General features: G+C 42.8%; 1 protein-coding gene across 2 annotated transcripts in view; it reads left to right on the top strand.

The window, feature by feature from the left end:
* ABCC4 (ATP binding cassette subfamily C member 4) overlaps nucleotides 1–18,089 on the top strand; it is a 190,059-nt gene that overhangs the window by 120,008 nt on the left and 51,962 nt on the right. For both annotated transcript variants that reach the window (XM_032496772.1, XM_032496773.1), the window contains one exon: nucleotides 9,550–9,629. In XM_032496772.1, the coding sequence (XP_032352663.1) occupies nucleotides 9,550–9,629 (80 nt within the window). The remainder of the gene's footprint in view (nucleotides 1–9,549; nucleotides 9,630–18,089) is intronic.

Below are 18,089 nucleotides of genomic sequence, written 5' to 3' on the forward strand. Positions count from 1 at the left end.
AAAAAACAAAACAGAAACAACCAAACTGATGAGACATGTAGAATTGTCCCTCTTAGAGCAGTATTTCCAGTTCTTACAGTTTATATCTGAATTTTGTAAGAAGCAATACAGTGGTGGATACAGTAATACAGTGGCTTTTTTCATGGTGGTGTTCTTTTCTGGGCTCTTTTCCCCAACAGAGGTCCATGCACTTAACACAGCCCAGCCAGATTTGTGAAACATCCGTTGGCAGTTCCCAGATACTAAAATGATGCGCTGGAGATAAACTGCTGAGCAGATTTGGGTGTGGGTTGTTCTGTCTCCCGCTCATCTTCAGTCACTTTACATAGGGCGGCTTGTGGGAAGGACCATTGTCTTCAAGTCTGGTCACGTTCTCACCCCAGATGTTTGGTTGTCCTATTTCTTAGCACTGTGTGCACTTGTGTGTGCACTGGAGATGGGCGGGGCTGATTGCGCTCGCTGAATGGTGACTTCCTGATCCTTGCCTTTGTGGAAGTGTGAATTCTCTGCTCAGATCATCCCTTTATTAACAGGTGTTGCTGCAGCCCTCTCTGAGGGAACACGTTCCCCAGGCAAGACCGCTCCATGTTCTAACCCCCCACCCCCCAGTGCTCGTTCTGAGAGATACGAGAGAGATGTTTCACCTTGGAGGGCAGGCTGTGTGCACTGGGTCAGGAAAAAAGTCCTTCTCGGGGACAGAGTGGTGCACTCCTGGCAGGAGGTCTCAGCTGGTAGGTGGTGTTCTGAACTCTCCAAATCGGCAGTTCTTCCCTGGCCCTCATCCCTCTGGGGCCACCCCACAGTGGGCACGCTCCGTGGCTTTCATCACCCCCGCAGTGTTGCGGAGGCACTGAGAGATTTCTCTGTATTGCTGACCACTGGTCTGTCCATAACTGATCTTACAAGAGCCATGAGCCTGCATGCCAGCCTGTGCCACAGATCCAGGGATAAAGGAAGTAGCCTGGTTTAGTTTGCCTACTTTTCCCCCAATGCTTAGGAATAGCGATTCCTTCCTGTGTCAAAGCATTGATGGTGGCTGCCCCAGAGTGGTTTCCTGGGGCAGTTTGTGAGGTTGTATCCACTCCTTCAAGGTCAGTCCTTTCCCATCACAATGGGTGACGCCGATGGCCCTGGATCACAGGACAGGCGAAGGCCTGGCATGAGGTGGCTCTCAAGCCCCTGGATTTTCCCACTCATTTATGCTTTTGTTAGACCATCCGTCCTCATTCATTCTTTCAGTCATTTGTTTGCTTGTTTATCTATTCACTCAACATTCAATAACTTACGTAATTTAATTTTGAGGTGGCGTTATCTTAAATACTTTATGATTAGCCAAGAGAGAATTCCTGTAACTCCTTGAACTCTTTTAATATTCAAAGTTCTCAGCCTCCAGTGGAGCTGACATTAGCCAATCAGAAGGGGCCCAGGCTGGTTTGGCCATCACTGTTCATACCAGCTTAACACCAGCCCTGCCTGGGATTTTTATTGGCTCACCCTTATTAGAAGCTATTCAATGATGTGTCCAGTGAAATAATTACTTGGCATAGATGTGTTAACATAAATTTTCTTTGTCTCTGTAACACTGGATGCAAAGTCCCAGCTTGGCTACTTCACAAGTAACTCAAGTTTCCTTGAGTTAATTTCTTCCTGGCTCTTAGCCTCAGTTGCCTCTCCTGTACAATGGGGACAACATCTCACTTATGATGTGCACGCAGTGTGTGGCACATCCTCACGGCTCATAAGGTGGTGGTGGTGGTCCAGAAACCAAGCATGAGTGAAGCAGAAGGACCACAGGACAAGATCCCGCCCAGGTGTCTGGTGTGTAGCACTGGCCCGCTGGCCAGTCTGCGCTCACAGACGCTGAGACCAGATTGGTCCTCAGAACTGGCTGTTTTCTGGGGAGCTCCCCCCCTTTCTCTAGCCTGTGTAGGATGTGTGATATGTCCCTTCATCCTCGCTCCTTCCAGCACCCCCCTCAGGATGTCCTCCTCACAACCGTGGCTTTGAAGAGAGAAGTCAGACCTCATTCTGACCACAGGGAATTTTCAGCAGAGGCCCCTCCATGCTGCACCCTTGTCCACTCCCGTTCTCACCTGGTCTCTCCTTAGGTCCTGCCCTTTCCATCAGCTCGGCAAATATTTGTCCTCCCGTGGCCCTGTCCCACCTCTTAGTCCTCACAGGTGTGTTGTTCCTCCTGCTTGGACAAACTCCACTCTCCATCACTCCATCCTCTTCCCTCCTTCCAAGTGCTCAAGCTCTGTTTCCTCCATGAAAACTTGTCAGCCTAACCCTGGAAGTCACACCTTCTGGTGGCACCCACTGCTGCCGTTGCTCTGTCATTGTCACCTGCCTCCTGTGTGCTTCCGGCATTCTGGCCCCTGAATCTGCTGTGTCCCCTCCTGGGTATCCTGTTAACCTGCACCAACATTAGATTACAGATTCCCCCATAGACACTGAATACCAAATGTAAAATCCAAATTGCAAGCCCTGACGAGGGGTTAAAGACGCTTTCCCTGATTGGCAGGCAGGGCAAAGGGTACCAAGTAAGGCGATGTTGTGACCCAGAGGAAGGAAGACTTGAAGCTGAATGTGGACGGTGGATGGTGAGATCACTGTCTGTCTTCAAGGCATTCGGGTTTTTACAAGTCACGTTGCTTGGACAGTACCCCCTGGTATCTTTAGGTGGGGAAGGAAAATGAGAAAAATCTCATTCAAGATTTCAGACAAGGAAAGAGTACACGCATCCTTTTGAAACGCATTTCCTCTGATCTCTCATGTCACGTGGTGAAACCTTGGAACTACTGTTTGCAATACGTCTTAATTATATGAAAAGGCAAGAGACTGCTAGGCTTTGAACAGAGGGTGTAATTATTCTAGAAAGGCCTTCTCTCACATTGCTGGGGGAAAACCTGCCACCGCTGTCCAGCGGTGTATCCCTTAGGCTAGTCCACCTGTGGTTTCCCCCTGCTCTGTCTGCCATTAAACTGGTGCCGCTAGAGCCAGCAGAAGACACGCCTGGGACCTGTCCCCAAGTTCAAGTTCTGGTGTTGGTTGGCGTGTAAGCGGGCAGGTGCGGTAGGCATAGGAAACCAGCATCTTCATGTGTGTTTATCCCACATACGCTGTGTCAGGGAAGCTGGGCCCTTTCAGAGCTGTCTGTAGGGGACAGTAGGCCTCTTCCTCAGGATGGGGTCAAGCTCCCCCTCTCCGGCCTCAGTACCTCGGTACAGCATCTCTGCACGCGGCCCGCTGAGCTGAGGCGCAGCAGATTCACGTAGAGACTGGGCTGAAGGGTGCGAGGCCTCTGCACGAGGTACCTGTGAGCAAGTGAAACTAGACTAAGCACAAAGGGAAAGGTTAGAATTTATTTTATGACCCAGATTCTATTGTTATTTCCCAGGAATTGTTAATGGGGTATGCCGGTGACAGTGTGACAGTTCATGTTACAACAAGAATTTCCCTAGGTCGGAGAGCAACAGCCAACCAAAAATGACTGCGTGAAATGTCAGTAGGGACTGAGATTTGGAAACAGGTCATTTATTTACAGCAGAAGGGCTTGTTTCGTGGATTCACTCACATTGTACTCAAGTGCCTTCTGTGTGTGAGGCAGTGTTCCAGGCACTGGGGTAACAGCCGTGAGCGAAACAGATAAAACCCCTGCTCTGATAATGTCAGTATTCTGATTTAATTTGGGTGAATAAAAAGGAGACCAGTGGTCATTGTCTCCTGGAAACTAAGAATGGAATTCAAAAGGGTAATAATTACACATGTAGTAAGACAAGGTTAACTTAAAGGTTCTTGAGACAGAAGGAACGTCACCAGAAACATTCAGTTTCTTCCTTGTTACTCAAAGGGTGGCTGCTCGGCTAGCATCTGCATCGCCCGAGGGTTGTTAGGAATCCAGAATTTCAGAGACTGCACCCAAGCTCTTGAGAGTGTACATTTTAACCAGATCTCTCTGAGATTTGCGTCCAGATTATAGTTTAGAAGCACTGTTTTGTGCATGTTGGGCTATTTCTGATTGAACTTCACTCTATCTGATGGAGCCCTTCACGTCCTGGTAATTTCACCCTCGTGTTTACAACCTGCAGAAGACAAGAGTGTAGGCAGACTCCGCAGTGACCAGAATTAATCTTTCCAGCCATGTCCCCAATTGTCATGTAACAAGATGGCCACTGAGTGGGTTCCATGTCTTACAGTCTCTCTTCATTAAGAGCCAATTTTAAAATGTTCATTTCATAGATTTGCTGTGTTTTTGTTAAGAGTCCATCTGCACAGGTTTCCCATCTTAAATTTAAAAAGTTGGAAAGTCAGTAAGTTTATAATGTTTTATTATTAAATCCGTTTGAGCACAACCCTGCCCCGCCCGGTACTTTGCATTTTGTTATTGATAGTGTGTGAAGTGTGGTCCCTGCTTACTCAGGGTGTATAATCTAGATGTGAAGTCTGACTAATATACGTGGAAAGTAGTTAAACCACAAAATAGATTATATTGTGATGTGTTCTGAGAATATAGACTCCAGGTGTAATCTGGAAGCTCACTGAAACCATCTTTCTTATAGAAAGTGTCTGAAAAACTGTGTCTTTAAACATGAAAGTTGCTCATGTCTTTGCTGAGGGTGTATTGTCCTGTTTTAGACCCTGCTTGTTTGCCGGATCTCCTTAGTCCTCAGCACTAAAATGAGGATGGAGGTTGGAGGCAGGCTCTGGGCGTGTAAACTATTAGTTTAAAACAACCAGTGACACTCTAAATATTAGTTATATAGGTCATCAAGAAAATATGTAGTCCTCTTGAAAATGGTTAGTTTTTTTTAATTTAACATTCTTTTATTGAGTTATAGTCATTTTACAATGTTGTGTTAAATTCCAGTGTAGAGCACAGTTTTTCAGTTATACATGAACATACTGTATATTCATTGTCACTTTTTTCACTGTGAGCTACCACAAGATCTTGTGTATATTTCCCTGTGCTGTACAGTATAATCTTGTTTATCTACTCTGCATATGCCTGCCAGTATCTACAAATTTTGAACTCCCAGTCTATCCCTTCCCACCCACCTCCCCCTTAGCAACCACAAGTTTGTATTCTATGTCTATGAGTCTGTTGCTGTTTTATATTTATGTTCTTTTTTTCTTTTTTTTGATTCCACATATGAGCAATCTCGTATGGTATTTTTCTTTCTCTTTCTGGCTTACTTCACTTAGGATGACATTCTCCAGGGACATCCACGTTGCTGCAAATGGCGTTAGGTTGTCGTTTTTATGGCTGAATAGTATTCGAAAATGGTTAGTTTTTTGTTACAAGTTCTACCACTTCCCAACTAGTTTTAGTAAACAAGTCTCTTGTGATTGTTGGGTTGCTAGGGGCAGAATCTAGTTAGTTAGAATCCGTGTTAACAGTTCAGATGAGGAGGGCTGGATCGGAAGGAAGTGGGCATCGTGTGGAGCTGGAGCAGTGCTAACTTTGCTGGGAACTGGGTCCTTGTGGTACCCAGGGCCATTGCCCCAGGGCTCTTGGCCTCTCATCTCTGCTGGGTGAGGTGGGTCTGCTCCACTTCCCTTCTTCTCTTGTGGCCTCGATGTTCTTAAGAAGGGAAATTGAATAGCTTGATGGAGAATCAGTGGGTTAGCTCCCCCTGGGAACTTGTGGTCACTTAGCTGCGGCCAGGGCTATAGACGATTCCTGAGAGGGCAGCACTGTTATTCCAAGTGTGTCCAATAAAGATAAGGAAGTTCAAGTGCATGCCAGATTCCTGGAGCTACATTTATCAGCAAGAGTCTCAAGGAGGTAAAAGGGCTAAGGCAGAGATTTGGATACATGGGGCAAGGATTGAGGGACTTTTTTGGTGCATGCATAGAAGAGAGAGGAGATTTGGGATGCATAAGCAAATACGAAATCTTTGTAATGAACAGTGAGCAGAGTTTAGAAAGAGAACCAGAAGAAGAAAAAATGGTCAATGGCACTATCCTTAGGAAAAAAAAAACTTAAGTGGCACAACAGATATTTATTGCAGGAAGCTGCCCTGACAAGTGAGGTTTCCGTGCCTTCACTCTCTGCTGTGTGGACATCCCACGATGGCTTGGCAGTAGCACCCACCCCAGTATGAAATACTATTACATCACCCTGAGCAAGGTTCGACCTTGTCTCCTTTGTCATGGGAACTTGGTCTGCAAAGGGATTTGAACATTTCTGTTAGCTGCCAAACCCTTTCTTGAAATGCTGTCTCTGTGAACAGCCAGATGCATGTAAGGGGCTCTGTTTGGGAGGGTTGGGTGTAAGGGAGACAGATGGAGTGTCTGGTCCTCCACTTCTCTTCTGCCCCATTCTCCAAGGCACTTCTTTTGAATGTCAGATGGTTCACAGGACGAAGTTTGGAAGCTACTGGCCCTGGTGACCCTTCATGCCCCTTAAAGCTCTAAAATCCCAGGATCATGTGACTGACACCTTGCACACTTGTCCTCCTTTACAATTTAGAAACTGCCTGTATGAGCGTGATCTCTTTTATCCTCATGATCATCTTCCTTTCACAGATAAGGGATTTGCGGATCAGTGGAGGCTCTTTTTATTTTATTTTATTTTGTTTTTTAAATAAGCTGCTGGGACATAAATCCCACTTCTCATCAGGACAGTCCTCCCCACCCCTCCACACTCCACTGGATTCAGAGCCTGGCCTGGGCCCTGCACTCTGCAGAGTGGCTTCTGATTCTCTGCAGGGCTGTCAAACCAATAGCCAATTCTTAACAAAAGGATTAATTTCTAGAACCACCTTAGATACATATAAAGAAATTCAGAAGATCAGATCACCTACAAAACACATCTGCTCTGCTGTTACCGTCATGGTCACTTGTTGTGTGGCCTGATCCAGGGATTTGTTTTTTTCCTCCCCCGCTGGTGCCAAAGACCATTTCTGGGATAAAGGATGGGGCTCAAAGAGACACGCTGCAACACGAGTAAACCTCAAAAACTGTAGGCTCTACATAATACATTACAGACTTGATTCATGCTTGTTCAGGTTATTTTCTACTTGTGACTTGACAGATACGCCACACTGAACATCTTTGATGTGCTCATTAACTCCTGGGGATACATTCCTAGAAATGGAATTTCTGGGTCAGAAGAGTTGCACTCTTAGAGTTGTTTACATAAGCAGTACAGATGGGAGCGACGTCAATTTTCATTGTAACCATGTCCAAAGTGTGATCTGGGCAACAGAATATTCCTTGATTGGCTATGCTTTGTGATTGGCTATGCAGGATGGGTAGGTGGTGATACCTCTTTGCCCCAAGGAAATCAAGCATTACCTGGGGCATTAATATTAATCCTGGGCACCAGGCATTAACTAAGACTGGCCATCTAAGTCTGGGCAAGAGATAGTGGCCAAGATAGGACACCGTGTCTTATGAGGGATCATTGAGGCACCAAGGAGTAGTCGCTGGAAAGGATATGATTCACTTTCTTCAAGTATTTGGAAGCCTGTCATATCAAGAGAAATTAGTTATACTTTGTGTGGTTATAAGGGCAGAATAAACAGCAGAAGTTGGATGTTCCATTCAGTTTAAAGTAAGAATGCCTTGTCTAACAGTCTGAAAATGGATTGGGTTCCCCCTGTTCGCCATGAACCCCCTTCCCTCTGTGTCCCTGGAGATATCACAGCAGGGGCCATGTGTTATTTGGATGAAGAGACATGCCATGTGTGAAGGGAATTGTTCATACGGCGTTCATCTGGAGACCTTTGAGGAAACTTTCAGACTTCAAGGCTGTGAACTTGAAATCACAGCTCTGATTGCAGCATAGTCAATCCAAAAGCTAGATGCAACATTCTGCAAACCCACCATTATTTTCCTTATTTTGCCATTGCTACTTTTGAGGAGTTATGATATGACAAGGTGGGCCACAGAATCCACAAGAATGTGTAAAAAGTCACCCAACTGATTTTAATGTTCTCAATGCACAGCTGGTTAAGTAAAACCCAGCCTCTTGCCTTTCACATCTCGGTCTGGAAGATAACAGAAAAGGCATGACCTGGGAATTTGGAAGAAATGCAGAATCTCTAGCTCCCCTGTAACTTTACTGAATCAGAATCTGAATTTTAACATTGCCCGTCCTGCAGGGCCTGGCCGACTCTCCCAGGTGATCTGCTGCATTACCTCTCACCTTGGTGCTTTGAGCACCTGTTAACTCACCTGGGTTGTGACTGGGTTCTTTCACATGCGTGAGCCCATTTAATCCTGAGAATCACCCTCTAAAGCAGGCATGCTTAGAGGCTCATGAAAATTGTCACTGGGCCTTCCAAAGGCATCACTAGAACTCAGTTTCTGGAGTCTGTACTTCCTAAGCCTGGGCCGGGAGAAGTGAGGCCCAGCCTGTAATGGCCTGGTCTGGCGTGGCCGAGAGCGGAAGCCCTCAGTCTCTCCAGCTCCTGGCTGGGACACACCCTGTGCTTCCGGCCAGCCAGGCGCCCTGTGGACGACCTCAGAGCCAGCACCTCCGGGCAGTGCAAACTCAGCCCCAGCCTCTGGTCGCTCAGGGTCTGGTTGTAGACGAATGTGAAGGGCCTGGGGAGGAAGTCACCTGAGACAGAGTCAGGAAGCGTAGGCAGAGGTCCCCCATCTCACCTGCAGGCCGCCTTCCTGAAGCCTCAGTTACAAAAGAAGTTCAGGGTCCCTAACACATTCTCACGAGTGTGTATGTGGGTGTTTGTGTACATATACTTTCTTTGACTTAAATCATTAAAAAGACTACATTCTTAATAGAACTTAAAAATAATAGAACTCAAGAGATTTAATTTCTATTAGTCCTCATGTTCCAGTTCAGCACCCTTTAGGATACACTGTCTTCATGGATTCTGAGAAGGGAAATAAAATCAGTGATGATAAATGATACTAAGTTGTAATTCTGTTTTCCTGCCTACATCCCTCTGGCCTTGGATGCTTACGCATGAGTCGTGAGTTGTTCACGCCCGGTGCACCTCTGGTGGTAACAACTTAATGACTGGTAGTAAACACACGACTTGGAAATTGAAGGAATCCAAAGTTTCCTGAAATGTGAGGTGCTGTGCACCATCCTTGTGGTTAAAAAATTGCCCAGACGTTATAATTACATTTATTTTAAAAGTATCATTTATCAAGATAAAAAATGCAAAATTGGGGGTACAGTTAGGATGTATTTATGTATTTTGCAGTTTATATACCAGTTTAGCACTTTGAAGTCTTAGGTCGGATGGATCTGAAAGGAGGAAATATTCTAAAATTCATCAATTCTCCTGGATACTGCCACAAAATATTCCACACACCCCCCCTTTTTTTTAAATTTAAAGATCAGTACCACGTTTCAGCTCCCCTACCACTGCCGTTTGGTGGTGTTTTTGTTTCTTTTTAAGTATCATCCTATTTTCTCTTCCTTTACCACTGATACCGTTTTATTTCATATGAATCGTAATATATTAAATATATATGCCTGTAAAATATTGTTTTAATTTGTTCATGAATTGTTTCTCTTAAAGGGACTACCTGGGGAAGTTAGTAATTTCTCATATCCTGTTGTTGCAGGAAGAATTTTAAATCGTTTCTCCAAAGACATTGGGCACATGGATGACTTGCTGCCCCTGACGTTTCTAGACTTCATCCAGGTAACGTAACCATCGTGTCAGGGTTCTCACAGGGAAAAGCAAAGTGCCTATTTTTCAAGGCCTTTTCACGGGGGTTGAGGGTGGGCCTTGCAGCTTGGCGCTGTGTCATGTTATCTTAAGCAAAAGGCCGTGTTTGTAAAAGAAAGGTGCGGTTGTGGTTGGGAGGCTGAGTTCCCGTGAGTAATGCCTGGTGGAGGCGTGGCTACACAGTCATGTCAAGGTTGGTTCGAAGCAGGGACATGCTTGGTAAGTGGTTCTCCCTCTGCCTTCCAGGTATCTGGCCTGGATTCCCTTCACTGTGAGCACATTTCATACTGTAGAAACAATCACCTCTCACGGAAAGATAGCCGAGATTAACTAAATTATGCATTGTATTACCACAAAGGACAAATATTTACTGCACCTTTTTTTTTTTTTTTTTTTTTTTTGGATAAAGCCAGGTGTGGTTACTTACAAAGAAAAGATTAGTAATAATAAGGTGAAAATAATACTTGAACAAGGACAATAGAGAGCAGTTATTGAGGATAAAAAGCCTTTAAAGGCAAGTTCGTTTAAGCCAATAATTTGAGTTTGGGATCAAAGTCATCTCAGAAAATGTTTTGTTTTTGTAGGCAGCTTTTCTTTTCACACGTTGATGCTCCAAGTCTTAAGGTGTCTTTTAAGAAAACCAACAACCCCACAGTAATACCTTCTATCCAGCCTTTGTTTTCTCTGTGAACTTGAGGTTCTGAAAAATGTGAGTGCCCCGTCTCTCAGCTCCTCTTGAAGGATCCTTGCTCACGTGGGATGTTTTTTCCCTTGTTGAATTCTACTTTTCAGTGATTTAGGCTGCGGGGACTTTCTTCTTCATTTCCAAGCGTTTATTTTGGAAATGAAATGCATTTGTGAAAAGCTGCACATATTCTCAAGTCCCAGTTGCTGTTGCTAAAGCTTCATGAGTTTGAACCTTTGTCACCTTCCATAGGTGCCAGTTTATAGCAGTCTAATCATGAACTCGTTCGAAGGCCAGGAAAAGGAAAGGCTGGAGTTGGAGTGTCCACTTTCGGTTACATCCTGTAGCTACCTGCCCCCAGTTTTTTGTTTTAGTGCTCAAATGATCTTTAAGTCAAGACTTAGGGTCACTTATGAAGCCATTGTTATAAAAGGAGCCAAAAACATATATTTTGGAACCTTAGCTATGTGAGAAAAATCAGTAGTAAGCCTGAAATGATTCTAGGCATTCCTGTCAGTCACACACAAATGTCCCAATGACTATCTGACTGCAAACAGCATAGCTAATGGGCAAAGGCATCTCTGTTTACCGATGTGCAGTAAGCGGAGTCTCAGAGGAAAAGGACTCTTACTATCTTACTACTAAGATGTCTGATTGTTTTTTTTCCCTTCACTTCTACAGACTTATTTTATAAATGTGTCCTCCTGGGCGTAGCTACGTAATTTATCCCCAGAAGCAATCTTTCAATAAAGCAGTGTCATGTTTTGACAGTGACTGTTGATTTCTTTGAGGTTTTGTGAGTGGTTCTGTTTCTTTGCTCCTGCAAGCTCGGCCAACGTTCGGCTTTTCCAAAGCTGGCTGGCCAGCTGTGTGCTTCGCACATGGTTAGTTTAGTCCTCATAATCCGAACCTGTCACAGATTTTTGCATGATGCACAGTAGGACAGGGATAGATGCTACCTGATTCTGGTGTAAAACATTGTCAGTACCGTGAGAAGAGAACTCTGGTCTCGCTGTTTTTCTCTTTGTCCTCAGAGACAAGGGGCTAACTTAATCTTGATGAGACTTTTCATTGTTGAATATGAGTAGTCCCAATTAGCTGATTCCCCCCACCCCCAATCTAATAGCGTTCGTAAATCTCAGTGTTATTGTCTTCAAGAAAGGAGTTTTTGTATAAAGGATGACTCAGTTATCAATTATGATAAAGATCTATTGTCACTTGTTTTGTTTGCAGGTGTCTTTAATAAAGCTTCCCTAATCCCTTCAGGAAGAAATATTTTCTCCTTTTAAAGATAGTATTAGCTGAATATAAAGGCTCTGATCCCTGCCATTGTTGTTCATTCTTTGAGGGACATTTCCCGACATTCATTTTTTAAATGGTTGTCAGGAGGAATCAAGTGAAACTTCATAAACAATACAGTGACTGGTTCATCTTACTTTGTGCGCGGAGGCCTTTCTTCAGAGGATTTGCATTCGATGAGTGGGCTTTTGCAGAGGTATCGCTGGGACCATTTTGAAGTGTTGGGGTCTGTTGCTGTATTAGCCAGTGAAGATTTTTATTAAAGCCGCAGAAATGATTTTAACCTGTCCTCAAAAGCCAACAAAAACCCAAATGTAAATTGATTTTTTTTTTTTTAAGTTGGATGGGATTCTGTAACGATGAAAACAACCTGGTGGTGATCTGGGACTCTTAATGGAATCATGTAAACTTAAAATAAACACTCTTATGGTAAGCACATAGAATGAAAACTAATTTTCCAAATCAAATACATTATATTCAATTCATTTTCCCCAATCAACCAAATGTTTAAAACCTGTTAGTTATAACAGCAATCTTCTGGAAATTAATTAGAAGCCTATTAGCTCTGCTAGCTGAGCCGAATGAAGTAGTTTGCTTGTTACATTTCTAAATAGGCTCCTGAATTAAAGCGCAGCAAGGTCAAAATGACACTTAGCTTGGCTCACCTTATGGTTTCGTTTAAGACATGGATCGATCGATCGATCGATTGATTGATGAGGTGGTTTAGTCCTTTGTAGGAAATTTTATCCACTTTGACTTAATCCTCTAATTTAAAAAGTCGGGTCAGAGCATACAGGTATCCTGAATATTATCTTTGCAAACAATAGCACCATCTCAAGTGCATGGGAATCTGAAATGGAAGTGATGTTCCGGTCTCTTGTATCGCCCATCAACTGTCTAAAGAGTTTTGTTAGCCCCTTTCAGAGTTGAGGTTGAGGTTTCCTGTCTGCCTTTGTATTTGGTGTTCTTAGTAAAACCTGCTGCTGACATCGGTTTTAATATCTCTCATCTGATTCTTCGGATAAGCATCTAATGACCAGCTGTACTCAAGGAAGTTGATGGAACTTGGGTCCTTCTAAATCTAACACTTGAGTTTAGGAAGGTTTGGGAATTTCCCTGTCAAGAAGTTTCCCTTGCTGGAGATTGTGGTCCATCCTGATCCACAAATCTTGGCAGAATTTATAGTAACAAAAAGAATGCACATCAAAATTCAAAGCTTAGGAATGTTTATGAATAGGGAGTTAAGATTTCCACTTAACAATGTTCAAACTAACATTGACATTAAAAATTTTTTTCTTACTGAAGATAAGCATATGATCATACTTTTCAGGAGAATTAAAGTCAAATAGATAGAGAAAAAGTATAATTATATTTATCCATGTAAACTTTTCAATCCGGAGCCTCCATGTTTGATTACTTTTTCTGTGAGACAATGATAGTTTTGTTGGTTTTGTAAGAGTTCAGAATCATGGACCATTTTGTTACCAATTAAGTCTGATGCTGAGGAATGGAGGAAAGGGAGCTGAGGACAGGGCCCTCTTTCTGTGTCACAGGCTAGAGCAGGGGCACTTGGAGGAAGCCAGGCTGAAGTCAGGGGCAGACTGTATTACTCCAGTAACAAATTGACTGAGATAAGAAAATTCTGCTTGAAGTGTCAGCCAATTTGCTGGCCAGGTGGTGAGTTCTATTCTGGATGAAATGGGAGACCACCACAGCATTTTAAGCACAGGAGGGACATAATGCTGAAAAAAAAAAAGTGTGTTTGACACTTTTGATAGGGTTATTAAAAAATTGTTTTGAATCACCAGTATTTGCGTAGTCCGTTAAAGGGAAGGCTCAGGGCTGAATTCTGTGTTATCCACTCACCCATAGCACAGCTTCATAAACTGAGGCAGATCAGTACTTAGGTCTTCTATCATTGATCTCCTGGAAACTGTACTTAGTCCGCGGACAGAAGTGGTTCTCTGCAGTCTTCTCCTTCCCCTCCCACATGTTAGGGCAGTGGCTTCCAGACACCAGTTGGCATCTAGCTGAGTTAAAGTGAAGAAATAAGGATGATGTAGGATTTTTTTTTTTTTTTTTTTTTTTTTTTTGCGAGGCTGAATTTACTCAGTCTTTTTGTTTCTTAATTTTGTAAATACACTCAAGAGGCTCTTACCCAGGTATTTTAAAGTCAGCACATAAGGTGAACGTCTTTGTAGTCCAGGTTACCTAGCTAACATCCTAGCTAACGTATAGTGACTGCTTCTTGGGTGCCAAGCCTCGTTTTAAATTTTTATAATCTCTCATTTCATCTTCCCTGGCAACCCCATGAGGTACATACAGTTGTTGTGCTGGTTTCAGAGATGAGGGAAACGAGGCCCAGAGAAGTTATGTCATTTGTCCGGGGTCACACAGCTAGTGAGTGATTAGTTGGAGATATTTATGTTACATTTCTGAGTTGTATTCTTTATGCCCTTGAGGGAGATGAAGATTGCCCGTGTTTTGATTGGAGGATTCTTAATGAGGGTAGCCCCAAGTGGAGTCTCTAGTAATATTTATATTTAAATTATTTGTCATCAGGTGCCTGTACCTCGTCCCCAAGTCATAGAAGTGTTCATAAATATGATCCCATGGTATTTGTGATCTAAACCTTTTTGAAATTGTGGTCCTGGACTTTTATTTATTTTATTTTGTCTTTTGAATTAAAGATAGACAAACCTCCTTACTTACCTTCTCCAAAAATTCTGTTAGAAATTTTTGCTGATTTGTAAAATCCCATAGTTTGGGAACTACTATTTTCAAGAACCTTCCTTGACTTTGTGATAAGCCTGGTCTTCAACTTGAGTATCAGAGAAGTTGTGATTGTTTTTGAGGCGTGAGTATCAGAAAGGTCAGGAAGTAGAGGGCACTCTGTTTACACAAATTTTCACGCACATTTGTTTGGACTGTGGCGTAAGTGGCTCTGTGGTAATACTATGTAAACAAGGAAGAATTAGCTGTGTCGAGAGCAAATTCGCAAATACTTGGGTTTTGTTTAAAACTAGAAACTTTACACTAAAACTTTATGAACAAGTGATTCAACATTCAACTAATACTAGTAATTGTAAATGTCCCCTTTATAGAGAAAATGGCATGTTTATACTTTTAACAAGTTAAATTATTAAATATTATTGTTAAAAATATATAAACTGCATGTAATCTATCATCCTATGGGGGAAAAAAAACCTTTGTGGCTTAATTGAACTGAATACCCAAGTAGCAGTTGAAATTTTGACTTCTCTGATAAACTATCAACAAAGGATCTGAACAATCTGTTGTTAGGGATCTGAACACCCAACTCCATGACTTTGTACTGTGGACAATAACGTTCTTTTCACTGAAGTTAGGAATTCAGATATATTTGATTTCAGACAGCAGAGCTCAGTGCTTTATCATTAGTGTGTGTGTATTAATGTGCACATGTGTAGACACAAATATACACACACACACCCTCAAGGAGCAAGCGCTTTGTTGATATGTAACCCTTTCAAAGCAAGTAGCTTGATGCACATCTTACTTTAAACTGTAAAGCAAAGAAAATAATGTTTGTGGCTGGTGCATATGGTTTGTGCAAGGCTCTACGTGAATCAAGGTCTATATTTTAGACAGCCTTGAGGACTTGCCTAGGAATTTGTATTTGAACATTTAGAGAGTTTGCCCCATCCAGGGCCTTTGAGCAGGAAACCAATCACCTGTGTGGTGTTTCTCTTTAAATATGTTATCTTTCCTCGTTTGTGAATTTCCCTGAAAATCAGTAAGGCCCCTAATCTGGTGTGTGTTGTACACACGTGGGACTTGCCCCCAAATTGTTTTCAGATTTCTGTCTCCTCTTTGTGGTCACCTAAACAAGTCTTTGTGGCAAGACTTCCTCTTCCCTGCTTGCTGGTCCAGCCGGCATCTGCTGTGGCATCTCAGGATGGGACAACAGGCCACCTCGTTCTGAGATGGGCTTCGCTGAGTATCACTGGGGTTTTTGACTCTGCTTCCCCCATTTTACTTCCTTGGACAGCAGTGCCAGGGCCCCAGGTTTACTGGAAACCTGATTGTGTTTCATGACCCTGAATCATTCCCTGAAGCTTTCCATTTTCAGGAGATTTATTGGTGAAGCCAGTGATACTAATGGCATTGCTAATATCATAGCTGGGTCTCATTTGAGTGAAGCTGAACATTGAGGCATTAACTGGAAACTTGTCCTTGAATCTTATCATCTGAACTGATAAACTAGGAATGCCAGGTAGAAGAGTTGTTTGGCAAGCTGAATGCTCTGGAAAGACTTTAAAAAAAGAAAAAAACTTCACTTAAAAAAACTAATTAGGTATTGATGAGACAACAGATGTATAGGGGTGAGGGATGAATTGGAAAAATATAGAGGGTCCTGTGCAGAGAGCTTCACAAGTCTTAGAGGTTGTAGATGATGTATCATGGGTGTGATTTATACAAGAAAAATTCTGACACTTGTATCTGCTTTAAAATTAAACCAAAACTTTTTTGGGTGGTGAAGGGTGTGGGTTAGGTTTATCTATGTACTGAATTACTTTACTACTAATTAATTAATTAATGAAGGTACTGGGGATTGAACCCAGGACCTCATGCATGCTAGGCATGCATTCTACCACTGAGCTGTACATTCCTCCCTGAAACCAAAACTTATTTATTTTAGAGCTGGTCAACCACTTCAGATTGTAGCAGTCATAAGGGGGCATCTTCCAGAACCCAGCCAGGGGAGACTGGTGATGGCTTCCTGGTGATTCCTGAATCTCATGCAGGGATGGAGGGGGCACAAATGATGGGAAGTCCAGGAGAGTGTACGTTGTTGGCAGGGAGGACATAGTGTAGATTAGCTGGAGTGTGAAGTTTGAGATCAAATATCAGGTGAGATAAAGGTAGACAGGGTTGCAGAGAGGGCTGAGGGGTAGATCACATCATGTTTTATGTCTCAAGCACAGGAATTTGTATTTAGAGTGCCAGGTAGAAGTCTACAGAGAGGAAGAAGATATTACCAGCGCAGGGTTTTGCCAATGTAGAAAAGACAGGAAGAGGCACTGGTTTAGCCAAGTTTTTATTTGAGACAGTCAAGTCATGATGCCAGGTATTGCTGATGAAAACCCTGGATTCTGAATATGATCCACACTGCAGGACAGTCCATCCCCCCAGGTGATGTCATTCATAAGCCCATATTCCAATAGAGGGGCACTCACGAGTTTCTACCCCATCATGGACACAGGCTCTTAACAGCTACGAGATATGTTGCCGGTCCACATTAGAGTTGCTGGCCAGACTGGAGCTGTTTGCCGTTCAAACAGAAGAAGGAAGGCAGGGTATAACAAAGTGAATTTATGTAGTCTATTTAGTGTAAGTCCACCTACAGATGATAGAGTCTTGAAAATGGTTTTTCTCAGTGTTCTTGGTTCTCTAGGAAAAACTTCATGTTTAGTTAAGGTTGAGTGTGCTCCTGTAAATGATTATTTACGATGTAAGAGATTTAAATGGTGAATTGGGGAGTCCTGTCGTCTCCCTTTCCAAGTTTGAATCCTCCGTCTCCCTCTTACTGCCTCTGCCCCACCAAGCCACACTATCTGTATCAGTAAAATAGAGAACTTTACAAGGTTTGTTGGAAGACAAACGTATTTTAATGAGATTCTTTACATAACTAATCTAACTGCATGTTAAACACTAAATAGTTTTGAGTTAATTTTAAAGTACTGCATATATTTTTAAGTAGGAAAGAGTTTCATAATGGCATTGTGTTGCATTAAAGTAATTGTCACAGACAGTTTTCATAAACATTACCACATGAGTCTGTATCACAGAGATTCTAGGTTTGTAATCCATGAAGATTTTACCGGACACTTGCCCACGTAGACTCAACAGGAAAAAAAAAACAGTTGTTTTCGAAAGAAACCGTTGAGCACTAAATATTTCACATTCATATAATGTTCATACATTTTGCCAAGGCCCCAGATAACATTTAGTAATGAGTCTCAATTATCCCAGAATTCTTGCAATTATAACCACTGCTTCCCAGAAGTCTTCCTAGTAGTAAAACAAGTGAAAATGAAGGTAAGATGTGGAAGTTTAGATTTAGGTTCATTAATTTAAAAAAATTGGGATTGCCCTGAGCATACAGACTTACACACAGCAAAATGCTGTAATTTATTGAAGAAGACTGAGCAAAACCTTTCCTTCCCCACACACCCCGATCCACCCAAAAAAAAAAAAAAAAAATCAACGGCTTGACTGAGCTTAAATAACTGACTTTTCACATCCTTTCATGGACACAAAGGGCTAATCCTAAGGCTACTTGAGCCACCAATGCTGACAGTGGTGGGGACCACCATGGAACGTGTCATTCCCTCCTCACCACACACAAAACACATCGACTGCAGCTTTATGAAGTGAGAACGCCCAAGAAAAAGAAAATGTGAAGG

Source organism: Camelus ferus, chromosome 14 (assembly GCF_009834535.1).
Source record: "Camelus ferus isolate YT-003-E chromosome 14, BCGSAC_Cfer_1.0, whole genome shotgun sequence".
In the NCBI taxonomy this organism is placed as follows: Eukaryota; Metazoa; Chordata; class Mammalia; order Artiodactyla; family Camelidae; genus Camelus; species Camelus ferus.